The sequence below is a fragment of the Anolis sagrei genome, chromosome 1 (genome assembly GCF_037176765.1).
Source record: "Anolis sagrei isolate rAnoSag1 chromosome 1, rAnoSag1.mat, whole genome shotgun sequence".
Classification (NCBI taxonomy): Eukaryota; Metazoa; Chordata; class Lepidosauria; order Squamata; family Dactyloidae; genus Anolis; species Anolis sagrei.
In genome coordinates this window covers 4,906,269-4,931,363 of record NC_090021.1, presented here as the reverse complement: position 1 = coordinate 4,931,363, position 25,095 = coordinate 4,906,269, and the positions used below count along the sequence as shown (strand labels likewise).

The following is a 25,095-nucleotide window of genomic DNA, read 5'->3' as shown; positions in this document are numbered from 1 at the left end:
GAGGTGTTAGCTGGTCCTGATTGCTACATTATATCTGTGGAATAATGTCCAGGGAGGGAGAAAGAACTCTTGTCTGCTTGTGGGAAGGGTGAATGTTGCCCTTGGCCACCTTGATGAGCACTGAATAGCCCTGCAGCTTCAAAGCCTGGCCGCTTTCTGCCTGGGGGGGGAATCTTTTGTTGGGAGGCGTTAGCTAGTCCTGATTGCAACATTATATCTGTGGAATAATGTCCAGGGAGGGAGGAAGAACTCTTGTCTGCTTGAGGGAAGGGTGAATGTTTCCATTGGCCACCTTGATGAGCACTGAATAGCCTTGCAGCTTCAAACCCTGGCTGCTTCCTGCCTGGGGGAATCTTTTGTTGGGAGGTGTTAGCTGGTCCTGACTGCAACATTATATTTGTGGAATAATGTCCAGGGTGGGAGGAAGAACTCTTGCCTGCTTGTGGGAAGGGGGATAGTTGCCCTTGGCTAGCTTGATGAGCACTGAATAGCCTTGCAGCTTCAAAGCCTGGCTGCTTCCTGCCTGGGGAATCCTTTGTTGGGAAGTGTTAGCTGGTCCTGATTGCAACATTATATCTGTGGAATCTCCGTAACGAGAGCACCCGCCCAAGCCTCTGGAGGACGTCTCCCAGTGATGTCATGTCAATCTGCCGTCTTGGCCAGAGGAGGGGAAAGGCCTTCCAAAACTACAACTCCCAGAAGATATTATCAGTATTATTATTGGGTTGTTGTAAGTTTTCCAGGCTGTCTGGCCATGTCAAGGTCTAGTTTCCTGAAACTACTGACAATGACATGTGTTTTCAATAGGGCCAAAGACAATTGATCTTCTGGCTTGCTAACATAACAAAATACTTCCTTCCAAGAGGAGACACTTCTGTACCAAAACATACTAATTATACGAATGATTCCTTCTCTTGTTCCTTTTTTGGGTTCTTTCCTTCCTTCTTCCTTGAATTCTGTATTATTCATTCCTTCATTTCTTTCCCCCTCCTTCCTTCCTTTATTATTCTTTCTTGCTCTCCTCCTTTGGGGGGGGGGGAAGGGGGATAAAATAATAATAATAATAATAATAATAATAATAATAATATAACATAGATGTGCAGCTTCCCCGCTTGGCCACTTGATGGCAGCAAAAGGCTGCAGATCAGAATCTCAAGGCAAGTGCAATATTCTCATGTCCACCAGAGGGCAGCAAAGGGAATGGCCATGAGGGCTAAACTTGTAATATCACTGACCTATCATTGAGCCATGGCAATGAATAATAATACTATTATCCTGGGAGTTGTAGTTTCATATATTAGACACTATAGATCAGCATTTCTCAACCTGGGGATAGGGACTCCTGGGGGGGGGGGTCGAGAGGGGATGTCAGAGGGGTTGCCAAAGACCATCAGAAAACACGGTCATGGGGGGTTCTGTGTGGGAAGCTTGGCCCAATTCTATCCGTGGTGGAGTTCAGAATGCTGTTTGATTGTATGTGAACTATAAATCCCAGCAACTACAACTCCGAAATGTCAAGGTCTATTTTTTCTCAATTTCCACCAGTGTTCACATTTGGGCATATTGATTATTCATGCCAAGTTTGGTCCAGATCCATCATTAATGCTGTGGTTGGGGGTCATCAGAACATGAAGAACTGGATTAATGAGGCATTAGGAAGGTTGAGAAACACTGGTCTACATGGTGGCAGCACAGAGGCTCCTCTATGGCTCAAGGGCGCACTTCCCCACCCGGCCAGCGGATGGCAGCAAAGGGCTGCAGATCAGAATCTCAAGAAAGTGCAATATTCCCATGTCCACCAGGGGGCAGCAAAGAGAAAGGCCATGGGGGCAGAACCTGTAATGTCATTGATCTATCATTGAACCAAGGCAATTAATAATAATAATAATAATAATAATAATAATAATACCATCCTGGGTGTTGTAGTTTCGCAAGGCCTTTCGCCTCCTATGCCCAAAGGTGCGGGTGTCTCTCCAAAATACAACTCCAAGCCTTCCATGCAAGTCGATAACTAAAATGCACCTCTGTCACACTCAGTGCTTTGGCAGCCTGGGAGGTGCAGTTTTCAGAGGCCTTTTGCATCCTCTACCAAACTACAACTCCCAGGATCCCACAGCAATGAGCCGTGAAAGTTTGAGTGGGGCTCACCCAGCATCGCCCCCTATCAGAGAGCCATGGGACCACGGTGAACTACAGATCCCAGCAGCCCACAGCATGGAGCCACTGCAATCCGAAGCGGTGCCAAAGCGTGCCTTCATTGCACCGTTGCAGTGGGGTGAGTCCCTGGTGTGATTAAGCAGAGAAGTCCTTGCAAAAGTACAGCTTTTTGATATAGAACCCTTGGAAGGTGTAGTGCCAGTTTGGCTCCGAGATTCGGCCTGGACTGCTATCAATATGCGGATGACACCCAACTCCTGTTGCGCTTGGAGCCTGGAGTAATGTCAATACCTGACAATTTCACCTTATGCTTGGAGGCTTTGTCGAACTGGCTACGTGCTAGCAGACTGAAGGTGAATCTGGCAAAGACTGAGGTTATTATTATTACATTATTATTATTAAACTTGATTTGTACCCCACTAACATCTCCCGAAGGACTCGATGCGGCTTACAAAGGCCAAGGCCTCAATACACAACATAACAATACACCTAAAGCAAATTAAAACAATTAAAGCAATATTAAAACAACAAAACCACAAACAATAAACAATACATCAAGACACTATAAAACTGGGCCAGGCCAGAGTAATGGGTACAGGATTAAAAAGTGCCGATGTGACAGGTGATATGTAAGGATTATAGGGTAAGTGCAGTGTGCGGTGTGCAGCAATCTTAATTCCAATAAAGTGCTTATGGGACTTGGTATTGGAGATTTCCTAATCGGGAAAGGCACATCGGAACAGCCAGGTCTTCAAGTTCTTTCTGAAGACTGCCAATGTAGGGGCCTGTCTAAGATCTTTGGGAAGAGTGTTCCAGAGACGGGGGGGCCACCATGGAAAAGGCCCTGTCTCGTGTCCCCACCAAACGTGCTTGCGACGCAGGTGGGATCACGAGCAGGGCCTCTCCAGATGAGCGTAGTGAACGCGTGTGTTCGTAGACGGAGATGCGGTCACCAGGGTGGTCCCAAACCGTTCAGGGCTTTGTAGGTAAGCACCTGCACCTTAAATTGGGCTTGGAAGATAAATGGCAGCCAGTGGAGCTCCTTGAACAGGAGGGTTGACCTCTCTCTGTAGGGAGCACCAGTTAACATTCTGGCCGCTGCTCGTTGGACAAGATGGAATTTCCGAGCCGTTTTCAAGGGCAGCCCCACGTAAAGCGCATTACAGTAATCCAACCTAGATCCTGTAGCATGGCCGCCCAATAGGTCCGACCCATCTGTTACCTACCTTTGATGGCGCTGCTCTATCTCCATCGCCTATCGTTAAGAGCCTAGGTGTCGTTTTGGATTTGCAGCTGACAATGGAGGCTCAGGTTGCTGCTGCCAGCAAACAGGCCTTTTTCCATCTATGACAAGCGAGACAACTGGCACCTTACCTGTCGGATGAGGCTCTGGCAACAGTCATCCATGCCACGATCACATCTAGGCTAGACTATTGTAATGCCTTGTATGTTGGCCTTCCTATTTCTACGACCCAAAAGCTCCGTATTGTCCAGAATGCTGCAGCCAGGCTACTCACAAAAACGCCCATGAGATGCCATAGAACACCAGTGCTGCGGCATCTACACTGGCTCCCAACTTAGTATCGTGGTTTGTATAAGATGCTGGTCCTGACCTTTAAAACTTTATATGGCCAGGGCCCATTGTATCTTAGAGACCGCCTCTCCTTCTACCATCATCGGAGGTCGCCACGACCATCCCAACGCGATTTGTTCTATATACCGGGCCCTAGGGAAGTGCACTTGGAGAGCACCAATGCAGGGCCTTCTCTGTTTCTGCCCCTGCCTTATGGAATTCCTTGCCTCCCTATTTGAGAGCCATGCGTGACTTAGGGCATTATATCCTAGCACTTAAGACCTGGCTTTTTACTAGAGCATTTGACCTATTATTATTATTATTATTATTATTATTAACTTTATTTGTACCCCGCTAGCATCTCCCGAAGGACTCGATGCGGCTTACACAGGCCGAAGCCTCAAAACAACAATACAATACCTATGTTAATTTTAATATTTGTATGTATGCGTTTTATCCTGTATAATTTCTGCAATGTAAATCGCCTGGAGCATCTCAGATGGAGGGCGATTAATAAGTAATTTATTAAAAAAAACAAAAAACAAACAAACAAACAAAACAAGGGTCCAAACCAGACATTGCTGGGGCCATGCTAAACTACACCTCCCAGGATCCCACAATGTAGACATGCAATATTATTATTATCATTCCTAAAGATTCCTATTGATGGTTATGTATTATTATTATTTATTTATAATGATGAGAAACATTACTAATGATCCTGGCTGTGGCTGAAGGAGAGATGCTTGATCTGGGCCCTCCCTTTGGCGCCCTCTGGTGGACAAGGGAAGATTGCCCTCGCCTGGAGATTCCCATCCTTAGCCCTTTGCTGCCACCCAGTGGCCAGGCGGGGAAGCGCCCCCTTCAGCCCCAATCTCCTTCCCAATCTCTCTCTCTCTCTCTCTCTCCCTTTGGCGCCCTCTGGTGGACAAGGGAAGATTGCCCTCACCTGGAGATTCCCATCCGCAGCCCTTTGCTGCCACCCAGTGGCCAGGCGGGGAAGCGCCCCCTTCAGCCCCAATCTCCTTCCAAATCTCTCTCTCTCTCTCTCTCTCTCTCCCTTTGGCGCCCTCTGGTGGACAAGGGAAGATTGCCCTCGCCTGGAGATTCCCATCCGCAGCCCTTTGCTGCCACCCAGTGGCCAGTCGGGGAAGCGCCCCCTTCAGCCCCACTCTCCTTCCCAATCTCTCTCTCTCTCTCTCCCTCTGGCGCCCTCTTGTGGACAAGGGAAGGCCTGCCCTCGCCTGGAGATTCCCATCCGCAGCCCTTTGCTGCCACCCAGTGGTCAGGCGGGAAAGCGCCCCCTTCAGCCCCAATCTCCTTCCCAATCTCTCTCTCTCTCTCTCCCTTTGGCGCCCTCTTGTGGTCAAGGGAAGATTGCCCTCGCCTGGAGATTCCCATCCGCAGCCCTTTGCTGCCACCAAGTGGCCAGTCGGGGAAGCGCCCCCTTCAGCCCAAATCTCCTTCCCAATCTCTCTCTCTCTCTCTCTCTCTCATTCTCTCTCTCCCTTTGGCGCCCTCTGGTGGACAAGGGAAGGTTGCCCTCGCCTGGAGATTCCCATCCGCAGCCCTTTGCTGCCACCCAGTGGCCACGCGGGGAAGCGCCCCCTTCAGCCCCAATCCCCTTCCCAATCTCTCTCTCTCTCTCTCTTCCCGCCCTTTCCTCCCGACTCTCCAGAGACAGAAGGAGGCTCGGAGGCTCTTCCTCGGAGCGGAAACCGGGAAGGAAACAGGCAGAGAAGGGAAGGCCTGGCTGCGCCTGCGCACAACGGAGTCCCACAGGGAGGGAGGGAAGAGGCCGCGGCGTCCCCTTTAAAGATGCAAATGAGCCGCGCCAGAGGGCGGCCAATCAGGAGCGCGGGGGAGGGTGACGTCACTGTACCAGCCTGGCCGCCATTTTCCCGGAAGAAGTCTCTCTCCTTGGGCGCCTGCCTTCTCCTCTGATCCGGTCTGTATCTGCGGGTGTCTACACCTCTCTCTTTAATCCGATATATATCTCTGGCTTGGGTTGTGTGGAGAAGGCCTGCTTTGTTTTGGGGTGGGGAGGGTTTCCCGGCCTGCCTGGCCCATCTGTCCCAGAAGCAGCACTCTCTCCTGACGTTTCGCCCACTTCTCTGGCTCAAGGCCTCCTCAGAGGTTGAGAGGAAACTGTTGGGAATGAGGCGAGGGAGGGTTATGTAGAATATATCTCCATGTGGAATGATGTCTGTCAAGGGTGGGAGGAAGCTAACGCCTCTCAGGTAGGAAGCAGCCAGGCTTTGAAGTTACAAGGCTATTCAATGCTCATCAAGGTGGCCAAGGGCAACATTCACCCTTCCCTCAAGCAGACAAGAGTTCTTCTTCCCTCCCTGGACATTATTCCACAGATAGAATGTTGCAATCAGGACCAGCTAACACCTCCGAACAAAGGATTCCCCCAGGCAGGAAGCAGCCAGGCTTCGAAGCTGCAGGGCTATTCAGTGCTCATCAAGGTGGCCAAGGGCAACTATCCCCCTTCCCACAAGCAGACAAGAGTTCTTCCTCCCACCCTTGACATTATTCCACAGATATAATGTTGCAATCAGGACCAGCTAACACCTCCCAACAAAGGATTCCCCCAGGCAGGAAGCAGCCAGGCTTTGAAGCTGCAAGCCTATTCAGTGCTCGTCAAGGTGGCCAATGGAAACATTCACCCTTCCCTCAAGCAGACAAGAGTTCTTTCTCCCACCCTGGACATTATTCCACAGATATAAAGTAGCAATCTGGACCAGCTAACACTTCCCAACAAAGGATTCCCCCAGGCAGGAAGCAGCCAGGCTTTGAAGCTGCAAGGCTATTCAGTGCTCATCAAGGTGGGCAAGGGCAACATTCACCCTTCCTTCAAGCAGACAAGAATTCTTCCACAAGGATAGAAACCCCAACAGACCTCCCAACCTCTGAGGATGCCTTTAGCCATCGATGTGGGTGAAACATCAGGAGAGAATGCTTCTGGAACTTCCCTGTGGAGTGATGCCCAGGGTGGGAGGAAGCACTCTGGCCTGCTTGAGGCAAGTGTGAATGCTGCCCTTGGCCACCTCCATGAGCATTGGATGGCCTAACAGGTTTCAAGGGGTCGCTTCTTACTGCCTGGGGGAATCCTTTGTTGGGAGGTGAGAGAGGAGACAGGAGGAGGGCCAGGGGTCAAGAGGTCAGGGGAGGTCCTGCGGAGGAAGGAGCAGCTTGTTTCCTGCTTCCCTGGAGATTAGGATCCTCGAGTGGGAAGAGGCCTGGTGGGCCATCATCCAGCCCAGCCCCATTCTGCCAAGAAGCAGGACAATTGCCTTCAAAGCACCCCCGACAAATGGCCATCCAGCCTCTGTTTCAAAGCCCCTCACATACTTAAAACATGGCTCTCATCATGTCTCCCCTCAGCCTTCTCTGCTGCATGCTAAACATGCCCAGCTCTTTAAGCCGCTCCTCACAGGGCATGTTCTCCAGACCCTTGATCATTTGAATCACCCTCCTCTGGAAACGTTCCAGCTTAGAGTCAACCTCTCCCTTCAATTGTGGTGCCCAGAATTGGACACAGTATTCCAGATGTGGTCTGTCCAAAACAGAATATTTATTTATTTATTTATGACACTGATATGCCGCGTTTCTCACCCCGAAGGGGACTCAGAGCGGCTTATAAAATATATATACATATACTATATTATATTATTAGCATAGTACAATATCAATATTATATACTAGCTTGGAGACCCGGCACTGCCCGGGTTATTTGATAAAGTGGGTAATGGCGGTTCTGTATGGCGTTTGGTCTTTATTGGTCATTGGATGATGGTTGCATTGTTTTAAGGAAGTGAGTGAAGGTACTGCAAGTACCATCGTCCATGGTCTATCCTCCTCCAAATTGCAGCAGTATGTAGAGTGGGACATGGGGGCTCTGTGTGCCAAGTTTGGTCTTTATTGGTCATTGGATGAGGGTCGCAGTGGTTTCAGTAAGTGAATGAAAGTACTGCAAATCCCTTCGTCCATAGTCCATCCCCCTTAGAACTGCATCAGGATGTAGAGTGGGCCATGAGTACTCTGTGTGCCAAGTTTGGGCCTGGTCTGTGATTTGTAGGGGCTACAGTGTTCTGTGGGAAGTGAATCGGGTGAAGGTACTGCAAATCCCATCATTCGTGGCCCATCCTGCCCTGAAATGCACCAGGTTGTAAAGTGGGCAGTTGGGCCTCTGCATGCCATGTTTGGTCTTGATCCGTCATTGGTGTGGGCCATAGTGCTCTAAGGAAGTGAGTTAAAGTACTGCCAGTTCCATCATCCATGGCCCATCCTCCCTCAAACTGCACCAGAATGTAGTGTGTGTGTGTGTGTGAGGGGGGTCTGTGTGCCAGGTTTGGTCTTGTTCTGTCATTGTCGGGGGCCACAAGGTGTTTTGGACTTCAACTCCAACCATTCCTGACAGCCTCAGACCTATCCTCTCTCTGCCCCTCTCTCTCTCCCCTCCCTGTTGAGGTTGGCCAATCAGAGACCATATGCAAATTGTACCTCAGTGGCAACCAATCAGATAGCTGCCACAGGCTCAGGCCCCTTTTCTTTTCCCTATCTGTTACCTCATAATGTTGAAATGTTGAGGCTGGCCAATCAGAGTCCATATGCAAATAGCACCACAGTGGCAACCAATCAGCTGCCACAAACTCCTCCACCCCATGTCCTCCCTCTGTCCTCCTTCACATACAAACTTTGATTTTTATTATATATATATATATATATGTGTGTGTATGTATGTATATATATGTATATGTATATGCACTTCAGCCACATACAAACACTCTCTTTTATTATATACTAGCTTGGGGACCCGGCGCTGCCCAGGTTATTTGAGAAAGGAATTGTGTATCAAGGTTGGTCTTTATCAGTTATTTATATGGCTTGCAGTGGTCTCAGGAAGTTAGTGAAGATACTGCAAGTCCCATCATCCATAGTCTGTTCTCCCCCAAACATCACCAGAATGTTGAGTTGGCCATGGGGGCTCTCTGTGCCAAGTTTGGTCTTTGTTGGTATTTGGATGAGTGTCGCTGTGGTTTCAGGAAGTGAGTGAAGGTACTGCAAGTCCCATTATCCATCGTCCTCCAAACAGCACCAGGATGTAGAGTGGGTCATGGGGCTCTCTGTGCCAAGTTTGGTCTTGATCGGTCATTAATGAGGGTTGCAGCAGTCTTGGGAAGGGAGTGGAGGTACTTGAAGTCCCATCATCCATGTTTTATTATTATTTTATTTACAGTTTTTATATTCCGCCCTTCTCACACGGCAGGGGACCCAGGGCGGATTACAGTATACACATATATGGCAAACATTCAATGCCAGTTTGACAGACAACGAATACAGACAGTACACAGAGGCTATTTAACTTTTTTCTGGCCGCTAGGGGAGCTGCTGCTTTCATCATCCATCAGCTACACCTATGAGGTTCTTCCACATTCCACATCCCAGAGTTTTCTTTATAGCCTCATAAATTAGTTAATTTAGTTAATTAGTTAGTGTTCTGTCCTCCTCAAAAGTGCACAAGGATGTAGGGTCATGGGGGCTCTGTGTGCCAAGTTTGGTCTTGATCAGTCATTGGCGAGGGTCTCAGTGGTCTCAGGAAGTGAGTGAAGTTACTGCAAGTCCCATCATCCATCTCAAAATTCTTCCAAACCGCACCAGCATGTAGAGTGGGTCATGCGGGCTCACTGTGTGAATTGTGATCCTGATCCATCATTGTTCGCAGTTGTAATGGTGTCAGGAAGGGATTGCAGATATTATAAGTTCTATAGTCCATGGTGCATTCTCCTCCAAACCGCACCAGGATGTAGAGTGCCTTTTCTTTCCCCTCTCAGCCACTTGAGAATGTTGGAATGTTGTGGCTGGCCAATCAGAGACCATATGCAAATTGTACCACAGTGGCAGCCAATTGGAAAGCTGCCACATACACCTATGTCCGCCGCACACATTCATACATACATACAAACACTCTTTTATTATTATAGTTATATAGATAGATATAGAAATAGATTACTATATTGTACTATACCGTTATATTGTGATATAACGAGAAGCTTTCTAGGCTTTTAAATTTCTAACCCTGGTCCCTCAGGGCCTTAATGACAAACTTGATGTCACTTGTTATCTGTAACATGTATTTAAGGCCCATCAGGATTAAGAGCATTTGCTTGCAACAGAATCTCCTGCTGCAGAGCCTGTGTTTACTTAATGAAATGTAAGTCATGTGAACATTACTTTGACTATCTTGCATTAGTTATACATTGATTTAATATTAACATAATAATAGAACACTTCTCTGACACAACCTTGGATGCCACAAATAGTCCTTCAAAAACATTTACAAGTGATTCTTTCAATCATCAGACAGATTGGACTATTATGTTTATCTAAATGAATATGGACATTTATCCATGATTAAGAGAAGTTGTCCCTTTATATTGTGTTTATAAACAATAAACCTGTCATATGACATATTTGAAGTTTCAACAACAATAACATAATACTTTGTGCATGTTAGTAATCAATATTTGTGATCTATATGTTGCTTAATATTTTAAGGGCTATAACAACCACACCACCCACCAGCAGCGAGGAAATAGAAGAGAAGAGTAAGATTTTTAATTAAATTATTGAGACAGGGGAATCTATATAGAATAATTCCCAAACGCTCTTTGTTCAGCCAAAATTATGAAGTGCACAAAAGTAGAGGAAGTATGGTTGCTGAATCATACTTCCTCACTTAAAAGTGAGGAACTGGGAACCACTAGAACTGAGAGTTTTAAAATGATTCTTCAAAAGATTTCCACTGCCACCATCTTACTATTATTCAAACAGGCTGAGGTTATATTGAGAGATTGTTCTGTGACCCACACTGTGTCACTATAGGTTCTGAAAAGCTGCTGTGAAGCTGTCCTTAGTAATGCTTTGACCACAAAGGTATTCACACTGAGGCTGGTATAAGTTGATAAGAATAACAAGAACATTTATTGAACAGGCTTGAATTATTCAGGTACAAATGCTTAATGGTTTCCGTAAAATACTGGCATAAAAGCTTATGGTTACATTAGAGTAAAGATCTTAAAAACTTCTGGGTTAAAAGTCTTAAAAGTTCCACCACAGAAAATTGTTTCAGGAAATGAATCTCTGATAGTAACTTCCAAAAATGTAACTTAGGAATCTAGCCAAAAACCCTGAACTAGACTTCCTTAGGACTTGAACAGACCACTAACGGGGTTGCTGCTCCCACAAACAGTATTCTAGCTTACTTACTTACTTAGGCGATCCCTCGTTGGACGAGTAAGATGGTCTTCCATCATGGGTTTCCCTGTGGGTCCGCATGTGGCTGTGGAGCCCTATTCTTGCTCTGCATCTTCTTCCGCAGTGAGGGCATTGGTTTCCAGGTGGAAGGCGGTCCCGGTCGGGGTTGGCTTGACGCGCCTTCCTCCTGGCACGTTTCTCTCTTTCACCCTCCACTCGTGCCTCCTCAAATTCTGCAGCACTGCTGGTCACAGCTGACCTCCAGCTGGAGCGCTCAAGGGCCAGGGCCTCCCAGTTCTCAGTGTCTATGCCAGAGTTTTTAAGGTTGGCTTTGAGCCCATCTTTAAATCTCTTTTCCTGTCCACCAACATTCCGTTTTCCGTTCTTGAGTTCGGAGTAGAGCAACTGCTTTGGGAGACGGTGGTCAGGCATCCGGACAACGTGGCCTGTCCAGCGGAGTTGATGTTGGAGGACCATCGCTTCAATGCTGGTGGTCTTTGCTTCCTCCAGCACGCTGACGTTTGTCCGCTTGTCTTCCCAGGAGATTTGCAGGATTTTCCGGAGGCAGCGCTGATGGAATCGTTCCAGGAGCTGCATGTGACGTCTGTAGACAGTCCACGTCTCACAGGCATATAGCAGGGTTGGGAGGACAATAGCTTTATAGACAAGCACCTTAGTATCCCTACGGATGTCCCGGTCCTCAAACACTCTCTGCTTCATTCGGGAAAATGCTGCACTTGCAGAGCTCAGGCGGTGTTGTATTTCGGCGTCGATGTTGACTTTGGTGGAGAGGTGGCTGCCAAGGTAGCGGAAATGGTCGACATTTTCTAATGTTACACCATTAAGCTGTATCTCTGGCATTGGAGAGGGGACGGCTGGTGACTGCTGGAACAGCACTTTGGTTTTCTCGATGTTCAGTGACAGGCCAAGCTTTGTGTATGCTTCTGCAAAGGTGTTTAGAGTGGCTTGTAGATCTTCTTCTGTATGCGCACAGACGACATTGTCATCAGCATACTGGAGTTCTATAACAGATGTTGTTGTGACCTTGGTTTTGGCTTTCAGTCTGCTGAGGTTAAATAGCTTGCCGTCTGTCCGATAGATGATTTCCACTCCGGTGGGAAGCTTCCCATCAACAAGGTGTAGTATCATGGCGATGAAGATGGAGAATAAAGTTGGGGCAATAACACATCCCTGTTTGACACCCGATTCCACTTTAAATGGGTCACTTTGGGAGCCATTGCTGTCCAAGACTGTTGCCATCATGTCATCGTGGAGGAGCCGCAGGATGTTCACAAATTTGCTTGGGCACCCGATTTTTTGGAGGATGGTCCAGAGAGCGCTGCGATTCACTGTGTCGAATGCCTTTGCAAGGTCGATGAATGCCATGTACAGAGGTTGGTTTTGTTCCCTGCATTTTTCTTGGAGCTGTCGTGCAGTGAAGATCATGTCCACAGTTCCTCTGGAGGGGCGGAAGCCGTTCTGGGATTCTGGGAGGGTGTCTTCTGAGAGGGGCAGAAGGCGGTTTGCAAGGATTCTTGCGAGGATTTTTCCAGCAGAGGTTAGAAGGGAGATACCTCGATAGTTTCCGCAGTCTGTTCTTTCCCCTTTTTTGACGAGGGTGATGATGGTGGCATCCTTGAAGTCTGCTGGGATTTTCTCGGTCACCCACACTTTTCCTATGAGCTGGTGGAGTTGGTGTGTCAGCGCAGGTCCTCCCTCTTTAAAGATTTCAGCAGGGATCCCATCCGGTCCGCTGGCTTTGTTGTTCTTTTGTTGGCTGATGGCATTGCTGACTTCTTCCAAACTAGGCAGTGCTGCAAGCTCATCCCTGGTTTGTTGTTGCGGGATTTGTGAGAGGACCTCTTCGGCCACACTGGAGCTGCGGTTTAGGAGGCTTTGGTAGTGTTCTTTCCAACGTAGTGCAATTGACTTTTGGTCCTTCAGGAGTTTGGTTCCGTCTGATGAGCGTAGAGGCTGTATGCCATGGTTTCTTGGCCCATAGATGACCTTTGTGGCTTTGAAAAATCCTTGAGCATTATGGGTATCTGCCAGGTGTTGGATTTCTTCAGCCTTCTTTGTCCACCAGATGTTCTTGAGTTCTCTTGTCCTTCTTTGGACCTCAGCTTTTGCACTGGCGTAGATCTTTTTCTTAGCAGCACAGTTGATGTCTCTCTGCCATGTTTGGAAGGCTTTCCTTTTCTTGTCAATTAGCTGATGGATCTCGATGTCATTTTCATCAAACCAGTCTTGATGTTTCTTGGCTTGGTATCCAATAGTTTCTTCGCAGGCTTGGATGATGGAGGTCTTCAGTTTGTTCCAATGTTCCTCAACATTTTCGGGGTGTACTGTGGGTAGATGGTCCTTGAGTGCTGTTTGGAGATGGGCTCGTCTGGAAGGCTCCTGAAGGGCTTGGGTGTTCATTTTGCGCCTTGTCTTCCTTCCTTGGAGTCTGCGCTTGGGAGCGATCTTGATAGCCATCGAGGATCGAATTAGCCTGTGGTCAGTCCAGCAGTCGTCAGCACCTGTCATGGCTCTTGTGAGGAGCACGTCACGGCGGTCTCTGGCGCGTGTGATTACATAGTCTAAGAGGTGCCAATGCTTTGACCGGGGGTGCTTCCATGATGTCTTGAACTTGTTTTTCTGGCGGAAGAGCGTGTTGGTGATGACAAGGTTGTGCTCCGCACATTTGGTGAGAAGCAGGATGCCATTTGAGTTGCTGTTTCCAAGCCCGTCTTTTCCAATGGTCCCTGGCCACAGGTCGAAGTCTCGCCCGACTCTTGCATTGAAGTCCCCCAGGAGGATGATTTTGTCCTCCTTAGGTATCCCCGATAGGACAGTGTCCAGCTGACAGTAGAATTTCTCCTTGATGTCTTCGTCAGCATCTAGTGTTGGTGCATAGGCACTTATGATGGTTGCCCGTTGGTTTTTGGCAAGATCGATTCGGAGGGTTGAGAGACGTTCGTTGATGCCAGTGGGTGCTTCGGTCAGATGTTTCACCAGATCATTCCTGATAGCAAAGCCAACTCCGTGCAGTCTTTGGTCTTCTTCGGGCAGTCCCTTCCAGAAGAAGGTGTAGCCTCCTTTTTCTTCCTTCAGCTGTCCCTCTCCTGCTCTCCGGGTCTCCTGAAGGGCTGCTATGTCGATGTTGAAGCGTCCCAGCTCCCTTGCAATGATGGCAGTTCTGCGTTCGGGGCGTTCACTGCCACTGTTGTCCATCAGAGTCCGTACGTTCCACGTACCGAAGTTCATTTTCCTTTTTTGGCCGCAGGGTGGTGACCCCACTGGACGCGGCAGTCCAGTCAGGGATGAGTGAGGCAGACTATGTTTAGGGCACCTTTTCTAGCCCCCTCCCCGTGTGGGGTGAGCAGAGTGGGTCCTCAAAAGGGCTGCTCAGTCGCGGATACAGCTGCCGAACTACTCAACTGCCTCGGACCTTGAGGTAGAACGACTGAGTCCGTACCCACCGCCCATGTGCCAGTCTGTGACTAGGGGCTTCCAGATTTCACAGTCCTGCCCCCGTCGCCACTCGCTGATCGCCATGGGGCTTTGGTTGGTTTGTTTTTTTCTTGGAAGACGCCTGTGCGTGGGTTTTTTTAATGTGTGGAGGTCAGTGCACAACTGATCAACACACAGACTTCACAGAGTGAGGTTCCACTGGTGATGTAGTTTAACACAATGACCGTGGCTTCTCAGTCTGTTGCAGCCTTCTTCCGCCTTCGCAGCCGTTGTAACATGTACCATGTTATCCTCCGCCTGCTCCGCCGTTGAGGTCTTTGGGTCTTCGAACTGTGCTTGGTCTGGAACCTCCCCCGCGGCCACTCCTGGGAGTGCACGACTCCAGTTGTTGTGCCTACAGGTTCATCGGAACGCGCAAGCCCCCTCACCACGACAAGGTGACAGTCCATCGAGGCTCTTCTGAATACTACACAAAAGACTAACCCTAATCTTCTTCAAACCCAAACTCCCCCTCACTAACACTATCACTACTTCTCTCTAACAGCTCCAAACCCTAACTCGCAAACTGGGACCTCAAGCCTCAGTTTAAAAGAGACTTTTTTCCTCTAAACCACTTAGGCTCTGCCCCCATCTTTCTAACCTATCCTAGCCTTCTAACTTTCCCTCCAAGACTTGAACACGTCCCCTTAAGGCAAAACCTAACCTAAGACGGCTTCTCCCTGTTTCCCTTCCCTAAAATGGATGTCGTGGCTTTGCCAGGCCCATTCCCTTAGACCCCAGGCAGCCAATGTAAGGGATTCATTACAAGAGCCATTATTTTTAATGTATTTTCAATGTGTTTTTACTGTTGTTGACCTGTAGTTCGGCGCCTAATGATTGCCAATTGTAAGCCGCCCTGAGTCCCCCCCTTCAGGGGTTGAGAAGGGCAGGATATAAATGTTTTCAGTAAATAAATAAATAAACTGCAGAGGTCCTATGGCAGCAATAAAGTTCGAGGTCATGCTTTTGGATCCTAGCTGGGGCCAACTACCTAAAGAATTGTCTACTCAAAAGCACAGCAGAACATCCACGTCTTTAACTCGCCTGATCTCCCGGGGGGGGGGGGATACCAGAGCCAGGGGGCCACATCCAAGAAGGCCCTCTCCCTCATCCTCACCAATCGTGCCTGAGAAGGGGGTGGAAGCAAGAGAGGATTTTGGAGATCACGTAGGTTCCTAGAGGAAGATCGTGTAGGTTCGTAGCGGTCACAAAGATAGGCAGCTCCTACATTAGATTAGCAAACAACTTACAGTTAAATTGGGTAATCAAACAAATAAAGGGGAATTACATTTTCAATCACCATTCACACACATGTGCATGCATCCATCACCATGCATCCAGATGTTACCATATCCTTTACTCCCTACTTGGAGATGCACCTGTTTAGGTCATTCCCTGCTTCCATACAGCCTGCCAACGCACAGCTCCAAAACTTCCCTAACTTCAAAACTTCTTTCCCTAAGCACAATGTCAAGGCCCAGATCTCTGTTTTCCATACAGCAGAATCTGACTCCCTGCACAAAATCCAAGACTCCAAAAGGTCACTTCTTCCTCTTCCCTTGAGAGAGAAGGCCAAAGTGACCAGACCGTGCCTTTGCAAATCTGTCCCTCTCCGAATACACCATCTCTCCCCTTCCCATGGAGTAGAGCATGGCGGGTGAACCAGACTCCTCGGGTGTGTCACAATTTGAGCATTATTAGACAATTTTTCACCCTTTAGCAGACCTTTAACTGGCAGCTGGGGGAAAAATATCTCTGGACGAGGCATGTTTTTAATAATGTTTTGTTGAAGGCTTTCACGGCCGGAATCACTGGGTTGCTGTACATTTTTTGGCTGTCTGGCCATGTTCCAGCAGCATTCTCTCCTGAAGTTTTGGCTGCACCTGTGGCTAATGGCACCTTCAGAGGTTCAGAAGTAAGAGGTGTATATATTCCTGTGGAATAATATCCAGGGTGGAAGAAAGAATCCTTGTCTATCTGAAGCAAGGGTGAATGTTGCAATAAGCAAACTTGAATTAGCATTGAAGTAGCCATGAAGTCTGCAGTCAATCAGTGAGGATATCTGCAGAGAGTTGGCCTGGCCTCTGTTGCCTGGAGGCACCCTCTTTTTGGGAGGTGTTAACTGGCACCTGATAGCTTGCTGTCTGGAGTTCTCCTGTTTCTGAGTGCTGGACACAGAATCTTATTTGAAAACGCAGAAATGCTGGGCCATTCACACATGCTTCAAGCAGACAAGGGTTCTTTCTTTCACCCTGGACATTATTCCACAGGGACAGAGACACTCCACTTGCTCCATTGTCCAACAGAACCTCTGAAGACCCTGATGTTTGCATTTCTGGGTGTTTCCATTTTCAACATGACCCATGAAGGGAAAGTTTGAAATTGTGGAGGTAAAGGAAGTTTCTCGCCTTCATCCTTGATCTTTTACTTCTTTCTTAACCAGGGAAACGAGGATTCTATGGAGCCACCCCTTGGATGCAGCAATGAAATCAATCATATAGGAAGAAGAACTTCTCTCTAGGTGTGGGTCTGGCTGAAATCTTGACCTCACATACAGATAAGGAAGGAAAAAAGATGACTGAAGCATCTGTATTGCAATCAAACACCCATATCATGGCTGACATGAAGGAGAAAGCATTTATATGCCTGGAATGTGGGAAGTGTTTCACTCAAAGGAGTGTTCTGAAGCGACATCAAAGGACTCACACAGGAGAGAAACCCTATACATGCCTGGAGTGTGGAAAGAGCTTCTCTGAGAGTTCAGTTCTACATAGACATCAAAGGATTCACACTGGGGAGAAGCCCTATAAATGCCTGGAGTGTGGAAAGAGCTTCACTATGAGTGCAAGTCTACATAAACACCAAAGGATTCACACTGGGGAGAAACCCTATACATGTCTGGAGTGTGGGCAGAGCTTCTCTACGAGTGGAAATCTACATACACACCAAAGGATTCACACTGGGGAGAAATCTTATACTTGCCTGGAGTGTGGAAAGAGCTTCACTCATAGTTCAGATCTACATAAACATCAAAGGATTCACAGGGGGGAGAAACCCTATAAATGCCTGGAGTGTGGAAAAAGCTTCACTCAGAGTGGAAGTCTACATTCACATCAAAGGATTCATACTGGGGAGAAACCCTATAAATGCCTGGAGTGTGGAAAAAGCTTCACTGAGAGTGGAAGGATACGTTCACATCAAAGGATTCACACTGGGGAAAAACCCTATACATGCCTGGAGTGTGGAAAGAGCTTTGCTCTGAGTTCAGTTCTACGAATACATCAAAGGATTCACACTGGGGAGAAACCATATACATGCCTGGTGTGTGGCCAGAGCTTCACTCGGAGTGGAAGTCTACGTTCACATCAAAGGACTCACACTGGGGAGAAACCCTATACATGCCTGGAGTGTGGGCAGAGCTTCACTACGAGTGGAAGTCTACGTTCACATCAAAGGACTCACACTAGGGAGAAACCCTGTAAATGCCTGGAGTGTGGGCAGAGCTTCACTAAAAGTGGAAATCTACATAGACACCAAAGGATTCACACTGGGGAGAAACCCTATACATGCCTGGAGTGTGGAAAGAGCTTCGCTGAGAGTGGAAATCTACGTTCACATCGAAGGATTCACACTGGGGAGAAACCCTATACATGCCTGGAGTGTGGAAAGAGCTTCACTCATCAATCAGGTCTATGCTCACACGAAAGGACTCACACTGGGGAGAAACCCTATACATGCCTGGAGTGTGGAAAGAGCTTTGCTCTGAGTTCAGCTCTACGATTACATCAAAGGATTCACACTGGGGAGAAACCCTATACATGCCTGGAGTGTGGAAAGAGCTTTGCTCTGAGTTCAGGTCTACGTTCACATCGAAGGATTCACACTGGGGAGAAACCCTATACATGCCTGGAGTGTGGGCAGAGCTTTACTAAGAGTGGAAGTCTACATAGACACAGAATCCACACTGGAGAGAACTGTGGTGTTTGAGAGAGTTTCCCAGATACAGCTTTCCAGACTTTTCATGTTGGTGAAACACTTTTCAGACATGCATCTTTTTCTGACACAGTAATTTAGCTGAACTAGCAAACCAGAGGTTAAACAACCTCATATAAGATATTCAATATAATACTATATTATATAATACTACCCAGCCACGTGTTGCTGTGGCCCATTTTTGAGAAATGGGAAAGAAAGAAAAGAGGAAGAGCTGGTTTCCAAGCTATCAATACACAACGGAAGTGGCAGGGAAAGGAAAGGGAAAGGAAAGGAAGGAAAGGGAGGGGGTGTATCTGGAGGAGGGTGTCCCCCCTCTCTCTCTTCCTCCCTCCTTCCCTCCCTCCCTCTCTCTGAATCCTTTGGGAAGAGAGGGGCAGGGGGTAGCAAAAGGGATATATGGGCCACCTTTCCCTCCCTCTCTCAAGCCACCTCTCTCTCAGCTGCTGATTTTCCCCCCCTCGTACAGGAGGGAGGGGCGGGGGAGGGTGTTCTTTTAATGCATGCTCTGAATAGTAATTTAGTTTTTTGGGGTTTAAAGTTCTTTCCACTTAATAATTTATTTATTTATTTGCTTTTTTGAGTGGACATACATTGCTTTAGTTGGTGTCTTGTGTCCAAATTTGTTGTCAGTTTGTCCAGTGCTTTTTGAGTACTGTTAATCCCACAAACAAACATTACATTTTTCCTTATATATAGATAATAATATAGAGAGAGACATTTGACATGAAATACAGCTTTTATCCTAGAGCTGTAAGTATACAGAACCTTTCCCTGTGATGAATTATGATGAACTGTGACTACGAGTATGAATATGACCATGACTGGATTGACGATTTGGCTTAGGTAATTGTAATGATGATGTTTTATTGTACTGTATTTACTATTTTAATATGTAATGATTTTGCACTTGTTGTTCTTTATATGATTGTATTTTATATATGCTGTAAACCGACCTAAGGCCCTCGTCGAGGTGAGAAGGCCGGTATAGAAAATTTCTAAATAAATAAATAAATAAACTTCGTGATTTTGCATTGATGTTACATTGGGGGGTGGGGGGTGGTTGGGGTGTGGAGGGACGCGTGTGTTGGTTTTGTGATGTGTGCTAAGGAAAGCATAGTGATAGTGAAAGGAATGTACTAATTGGCAAGCCGAGGGAGGACCAGACACTCTTGGATGGGAAAAGTCAAATCAATCAACATCGCCACCTGGAAGGGGGTAGAAGACGGTCCAAAACTTTAAGAGCAAAAACAGGTCAGGGAGAGGTTTCCCAAGGGAAACGGAATAACTTTGCTGTGGCTTTCTGAATAAATATAGGGCCTGTGAATCTATACTATTCAGTGAGTTCAACGTTTGGTTTTCATGTGTAACCATGCCTTCTTGTTCATGCTAAGATTCCTGTTTACTTCTGCCCGAGATTCATGTTCATGCTGAGATTCTTGTATGTGGTTGGCCCTGGTTACAAGCTCCTGCATTGGGATTTAATGGTTCAAGTTTGCTGCTGTTTCTTCAAGGGACTTTGGTCTTTGCAACCTTTTGGATCTGAATGACTCTAACTCCTGTGGACTTGTTGATTGGATTTTTGCAACCCTCCTGGTTCCTGACTGATAATTGACTGTCTTATTTTACTTTGCTCAACTGACTGTTTTGTGGAGATTTCTTTATTACTTGTTTGAATGCTTTTTACCTTTTTTGGCTGTTGCTGTATTAATCCTCAATAAATTGCTTTGCTATAAAGAACATTGGTGTGAGTCGCCTCTGGAGGACAGAGCATAAAGCAGTACAAAGTTCAATAGTTCAGGTTAAATGCAATTTTTAGAAATAATCCACTACAATCCATAGAACCAAAGGCAAGAAGCATGAAGCACAGGGTCAGTGCAAAATCCAAAAAACAGCATGAGGAAATCCAGGCCCCAAAGCCACAGGAACATGAGCTAGTGAAGAGCAACGTTGAAACTGACAACGAGAATCCCCAGAGCAAGCCCTAATATTCACTAAGCATCAAAACATAAGCATCAAAACATTCAGCTTTCCCACCGAACTGTTCACATAACCTACCGGTGACCTCACTGCTTGGCAACAATTCTCGGGCTCCGTCTCACACTTTCACTATCACTGCGAGGCACCTGAAAACCTTGAGCTGCCCGTTGATTAGCATCTGCGTTCTTTTCCTGTGAGAACCTCGTCTGCAGCCTCTGTACTGTTACAGAAGGCTGAGAAAACTGAAATCCATCATTAAACCCATCAGGCTGCTGAACCACAACATACATACATACATACATACATACATACATAAAGGTTCAAAGGTACCATCCCCAGCCTTGGTGTGCAACAGTGGCTGTAGAGCCCTATTCTTGAACTGCGTGTTCTCCCTCTTGATGCTGCTCTTTCCTCTTGGCATGTATCTCCCTTTTGCCCTCCACTTGTGCCTCTTTCAATTCTGCAGCACTGGTGGTCACAGATGCTCAAGGGCCACGACTTCCCAGTTCTTGGAGTCAATGCCACCGTTTTTAAGGTCGGCTTTAAATCTCTTTTCCTGTCCCCCAGCATTATGTTTCTTGTTCTCAAATTTATAGTTTTTAAACTCTGGGTGTCCGGTGTAAGGCGTAATGCTACATAATGCTATGCAAGAGTTAAAGGCATAGAGTGATGTACTGCCTAGAGAGTGAACTGTGAGCTTTTCCTGTATACGTCACACATTCCAATGATGTGGATTTTTTGATAATAGACTGCTGGGCGTTCTCTTCCAGCCATGCCGGGTAAGGAGAAAGACGCATGTGTGATTTCTCCTATACAAAGTTATATTTATTATTTTTCTGTAGCTTTTAGAATGTAACTAAATAAAAGTACTTCCAAGGATTTGAAGTTGACAAAGGACTGCGCGCTTTGTTTTAATTGCGTGCTTCATTGCAGTTGCACTGAGGCCGAATTTTATTGACAAGGGTTATGGGCACATAGCATTACGGAAATTCAAAGCGTACAATGCAATTAAATAAATACAGAGTGCAATATACACATGCACAAATTCCAAAGGCCCTTCTTCATAAATGGTCAGTTATTAAAAGTTGAAGTTGGACAAAGGACTGCACACTATGTTTTCATTGCATGCCTCAATGCGGTTCCACTGAGAACAAATTTTATTGACAATATATACAACCTTGAGAACACTTGCGTTGAGTCACACAATATATTTTGAGAGGGATTCAAATGGTATTTAGGTGTCCACGTGGAGGATCCTCTTCCTGCAGCTCATGAAGCAAGAAATATCTCTCTCTGTAAGCTCTTGCACAGATAAAGTCCAAGTATGTAACTGTTGCCAAAACTCCCAGGCTCAGATAGCTCCTTGGATGTTGCCCAACCAATCAGATCCGTGCTTTGCATTTCCAGTTAACACAGTCACCAATCGATTTTTCCCATGTCCTAACATGTTATAGACGGATCACTCTGACCTTTAGAACCAGGAAGGAGATTAACTCCTTCCATACCTTTTTGCAGCATCACCTCCCTGCTAATCACGATCCTATATTACCCATCCCCAAACTGCCAGGCATTCTATAGACTAACCACTACCAACTGCTAGATGTGCCACTCTACCAACCACCGTCAACGGCGGGACATGACACCTGGGTTCAGTCCCAATGTGTCCTGTTACGGTAAGTCCTTGCAGGACACAAGTATATGTGTGAAGAAAAACCTCATTGTTTGTAATTATCTTGTTCAGCTGACCAAGTAGGTCAAGCAGCAATCTTGTGCCACACCCAAGGGGCTAGAACTTGAGTTTTTTGAATACAGTGTGGTGGGTGCAGGGGCGGCTCATCCCATTACGCATAAGCATTTGCAGTATAGTTGATTTTGCCCAGGGGCACACGAGGCGCCTCCGTAAATGCCCCAGTCCTGCTCGCACAGCAGTGGTTAGCTGAACCTCTCACCATATATTCCCCTTCCTTCCTTGCTATCGCTGCCTTTTCCTTTTCAAGCAGGAGCCGGAGACAAAGAGAAGCACCAGGAGAAAAGGGAGGCACGCTTCTCTCCCTCTCTGGCGCCTTCTCGGAAAGAAGAAGGCAGCGATGGCGGGGAAAGGAGGGAATATATTCCCCTTCCTTCCTTGCTATCGCTGCCTTTTCCTTCTCAAGCAGGAGCCAGAGAGGAAAAGAAGCAGCAGGAGCAAAGGGAGGCACGCTTCTCTCCTTCTCTGGTGTCTGCTTGGAAAGGAGAAGGCAGCGATGGTGGGGAAAGGAGCAGAATATATTCCCCTTCCTTCCTTGCTATCGCTGCCTTTTCCTTTTCAAGCAGGAGCCGGACAAATAGAAGCAGCAGGAGAAAAGGGAGGCACGCTTCTCTCCCTCTCTGGCGCCTGCTTGGAAAGGAGAAGGCAGTGATGACGGGGAAAGGTGGGAATATATTCCCCTTCTTTCCTTGCTGTCGCTGCCTTTTCATTCCCAAGCAGGAGCCAGAGAGTGAGAGAAGCAGCAGGAGGAAAGAGAGGCACGCTTCTCTCCCTCTCTGGCGCCTGCTCAGAAAGGAGAAGGCAGCGATGGTGGGGAAAGGAGGGAATATATTTCCATTCCTTCCTTGGTATCGCTGCTTTTTCCTTCTCAAGCAGGAGCCAGAGACGAAGAGAAGTAGCAGGAGAAAAGGGAGGCACGCTTCTCTCCCTCTCTGGCGCCTGCTCAGAAAGGAGAAGGCAGCGATGGCGGGGAAAGGAGGGAATATATTCCCCTTCCTTCCTTGCTATCGCTGCCTTTTCCTTCCCAAGTAGGAGCCAGAGAGGAAGAGAAGCAGCAGGGGCAAAGGGAGATATGAGGTATTACTGTGAGATATGGCAATACAGATGCAGAATAGATGGAGATGAGACTGTCTCCAACAAAAGATAACTGGTTTATTGAGAACAAAGCGTGTGGTTACAAGTTGTAACTTAATTTATAGAACTTTGAACAATACTTGGTTAGTTAAACATTTCACTCTTCCAGGTTACACAGTATCTCACTGAGGTGAAGCTCTTATTACTAAACAATGTTTCAGTACAGGACTATCTTCCCTATTTGATCTTTCCTTGATCAAATAAATTAACAAGCTTATCCTTTAGCCTTTCCCTTGACTAAAGAAAACTGGCTATGTTTCTCCTTTCAGCCTCCTAAGACTGAGAAACCTCCAGTAGCTATTCAGGCTTCCCAAAGCCACAATTCTTTGCTTCACACTTCACACTCCCACTCTACTCTTCACTTCCACTCTTTTACTCCTTTCAGATACAAAATCAACTCCTAACTGTCTGTTTTCAAAACTCTCTCCACTTGGCTCCTCCCACTCCTCCTTCTGCCAGCTTGCCTTGGTCTCCATGGTAACGCTGACTGAGGATCTCTGAAATAGGCTGCTCCAGTGTTACTGTAGCTAACCCAAACACATATATATACAGTTTAAAACACGCAAAGTATTAATTACTTCTGCACACAGCGATGGCGGGCAAAGGAGGGAATATATTTCCCTTCCTTCCTTGCTATCACTGGTTTTTCCTTCTCAAGCTTGATGCCAAGCACCCCCCCCCCAAGTATTTATAGTTCGCCAAGGGCCGGACAATGGATTCTGTTGCTTCCTGACCCAGCACACATAACTGGGTTCCTGTTTCCTCTTTGTGAACTCTCTGGCTTGTGCACTGGACTATGGGCTCTGCTACTACCCAACCCAGCTCCCCCTTCAGCTCCAGCTCCTGTTCCTAGAAGGAGCCAATCTTCTGTTGACCAACCCGGACCTTGGACTGATCTTCTGGTGGCCAGCCTGATGCATGGACTGGCCCCTGCACCCAAAACCCTTCCGTCCAGACTTTGGGACTTCTAGTTCTTTCCTCTCTCTTTTTATGAAATGAATAAAATATTTTCTTATTACTGTGGATTGGGGTTGGGATGGGTGGTGGGTGGTGATATATGGAATGCCTGTATACTGGTGATGCCTATGGTTTATGAATATGAAATATGTAACCCCTATGAACTCCTCTGTATCCTCACCCCCTTGACCCTCGCCCCACAAGAAAACCAGCGTGACCAGGAACTGCCTGGGGACAGAGCCCAAGCCTCTTTCCCCCAAATCACCCATTGATTGACTCATTTTGCATGGACAATGCTGCTGGCCCCAACCCTAGCCCTCGGAGCATGGCCAGCGAAGGAACAAGGGTCAGCAGAGCTTCGGAAAAAGAGACTGATTAATTCACCCAGATATTGTTGACCCTCCGGGTGGTCCGATATTGATCTAGCCTATTCAAATTCCCTGCCAGACTCATCGAGGACAGGAAAGCCTTTGTTTGTCAAACATCTGGAGACATTTTTTTCCTTTGTTTCGCTGAGCACATGGCATTCCTTTGTCTGCAGATTCCTTTCCCAGATTCCTTTGTGCTCCCTCATCCCGCCCCCATTTCTCCTGATTGGCTGTCGCCACCATGTGACAGAGGTCTCCCCATTGGATCCTACAGACCACTGGAGCTTCCTGATTGGTACAGGGGCGCCAGGGGCGGGAGGGCTGCTTCCCAGGTGTCCGCCCATCACCCAATCACAGCGGGGAACATCAGAGGAGCCGGGGCAGAAGGGTTGAACTCTGGGTTTTCAAAAATTGTATAAATATGCCTG

At 47.2% G+C, this 25,095-nt stretch overlaps 1 protein-coding gene across 3 annotated transcripts in view; it reads left to right on the top strand.

The window, feature by feature from the left end:
• The window catches only part of LOC132782877 (zinc finger protein 135-like), an 80,003-nt gene that overhangs the window by 27,774 nt on the left and 27,134 nt on the right, over nucleotides 1-25,095 (top strand). For 2 of the 3 annotated variants that reach the window (XM_067473695.1, XM_067473728.1), the window contains exon 2: nucleotides 16,932-19,812. In XM_067473695.1, the coding sequence (XP_067329796.1) occupies nucleotides 17,063-18,475 (1,413 nt within the window). In that variant the 5' untranslated portion in view covers nucleotides 16,932-17,062 and the 3' untranslated portion in view covers nucleotides 18,476-19,812. Of the gene's footprint in view, nucleotides 1-5,579; nucleotides 5,679-16,931; nucleotides 19,813-25,095 lie in introns of those variants that run through there. The other variant, XM_067473450.1, reaches the window with a different exon arrangement.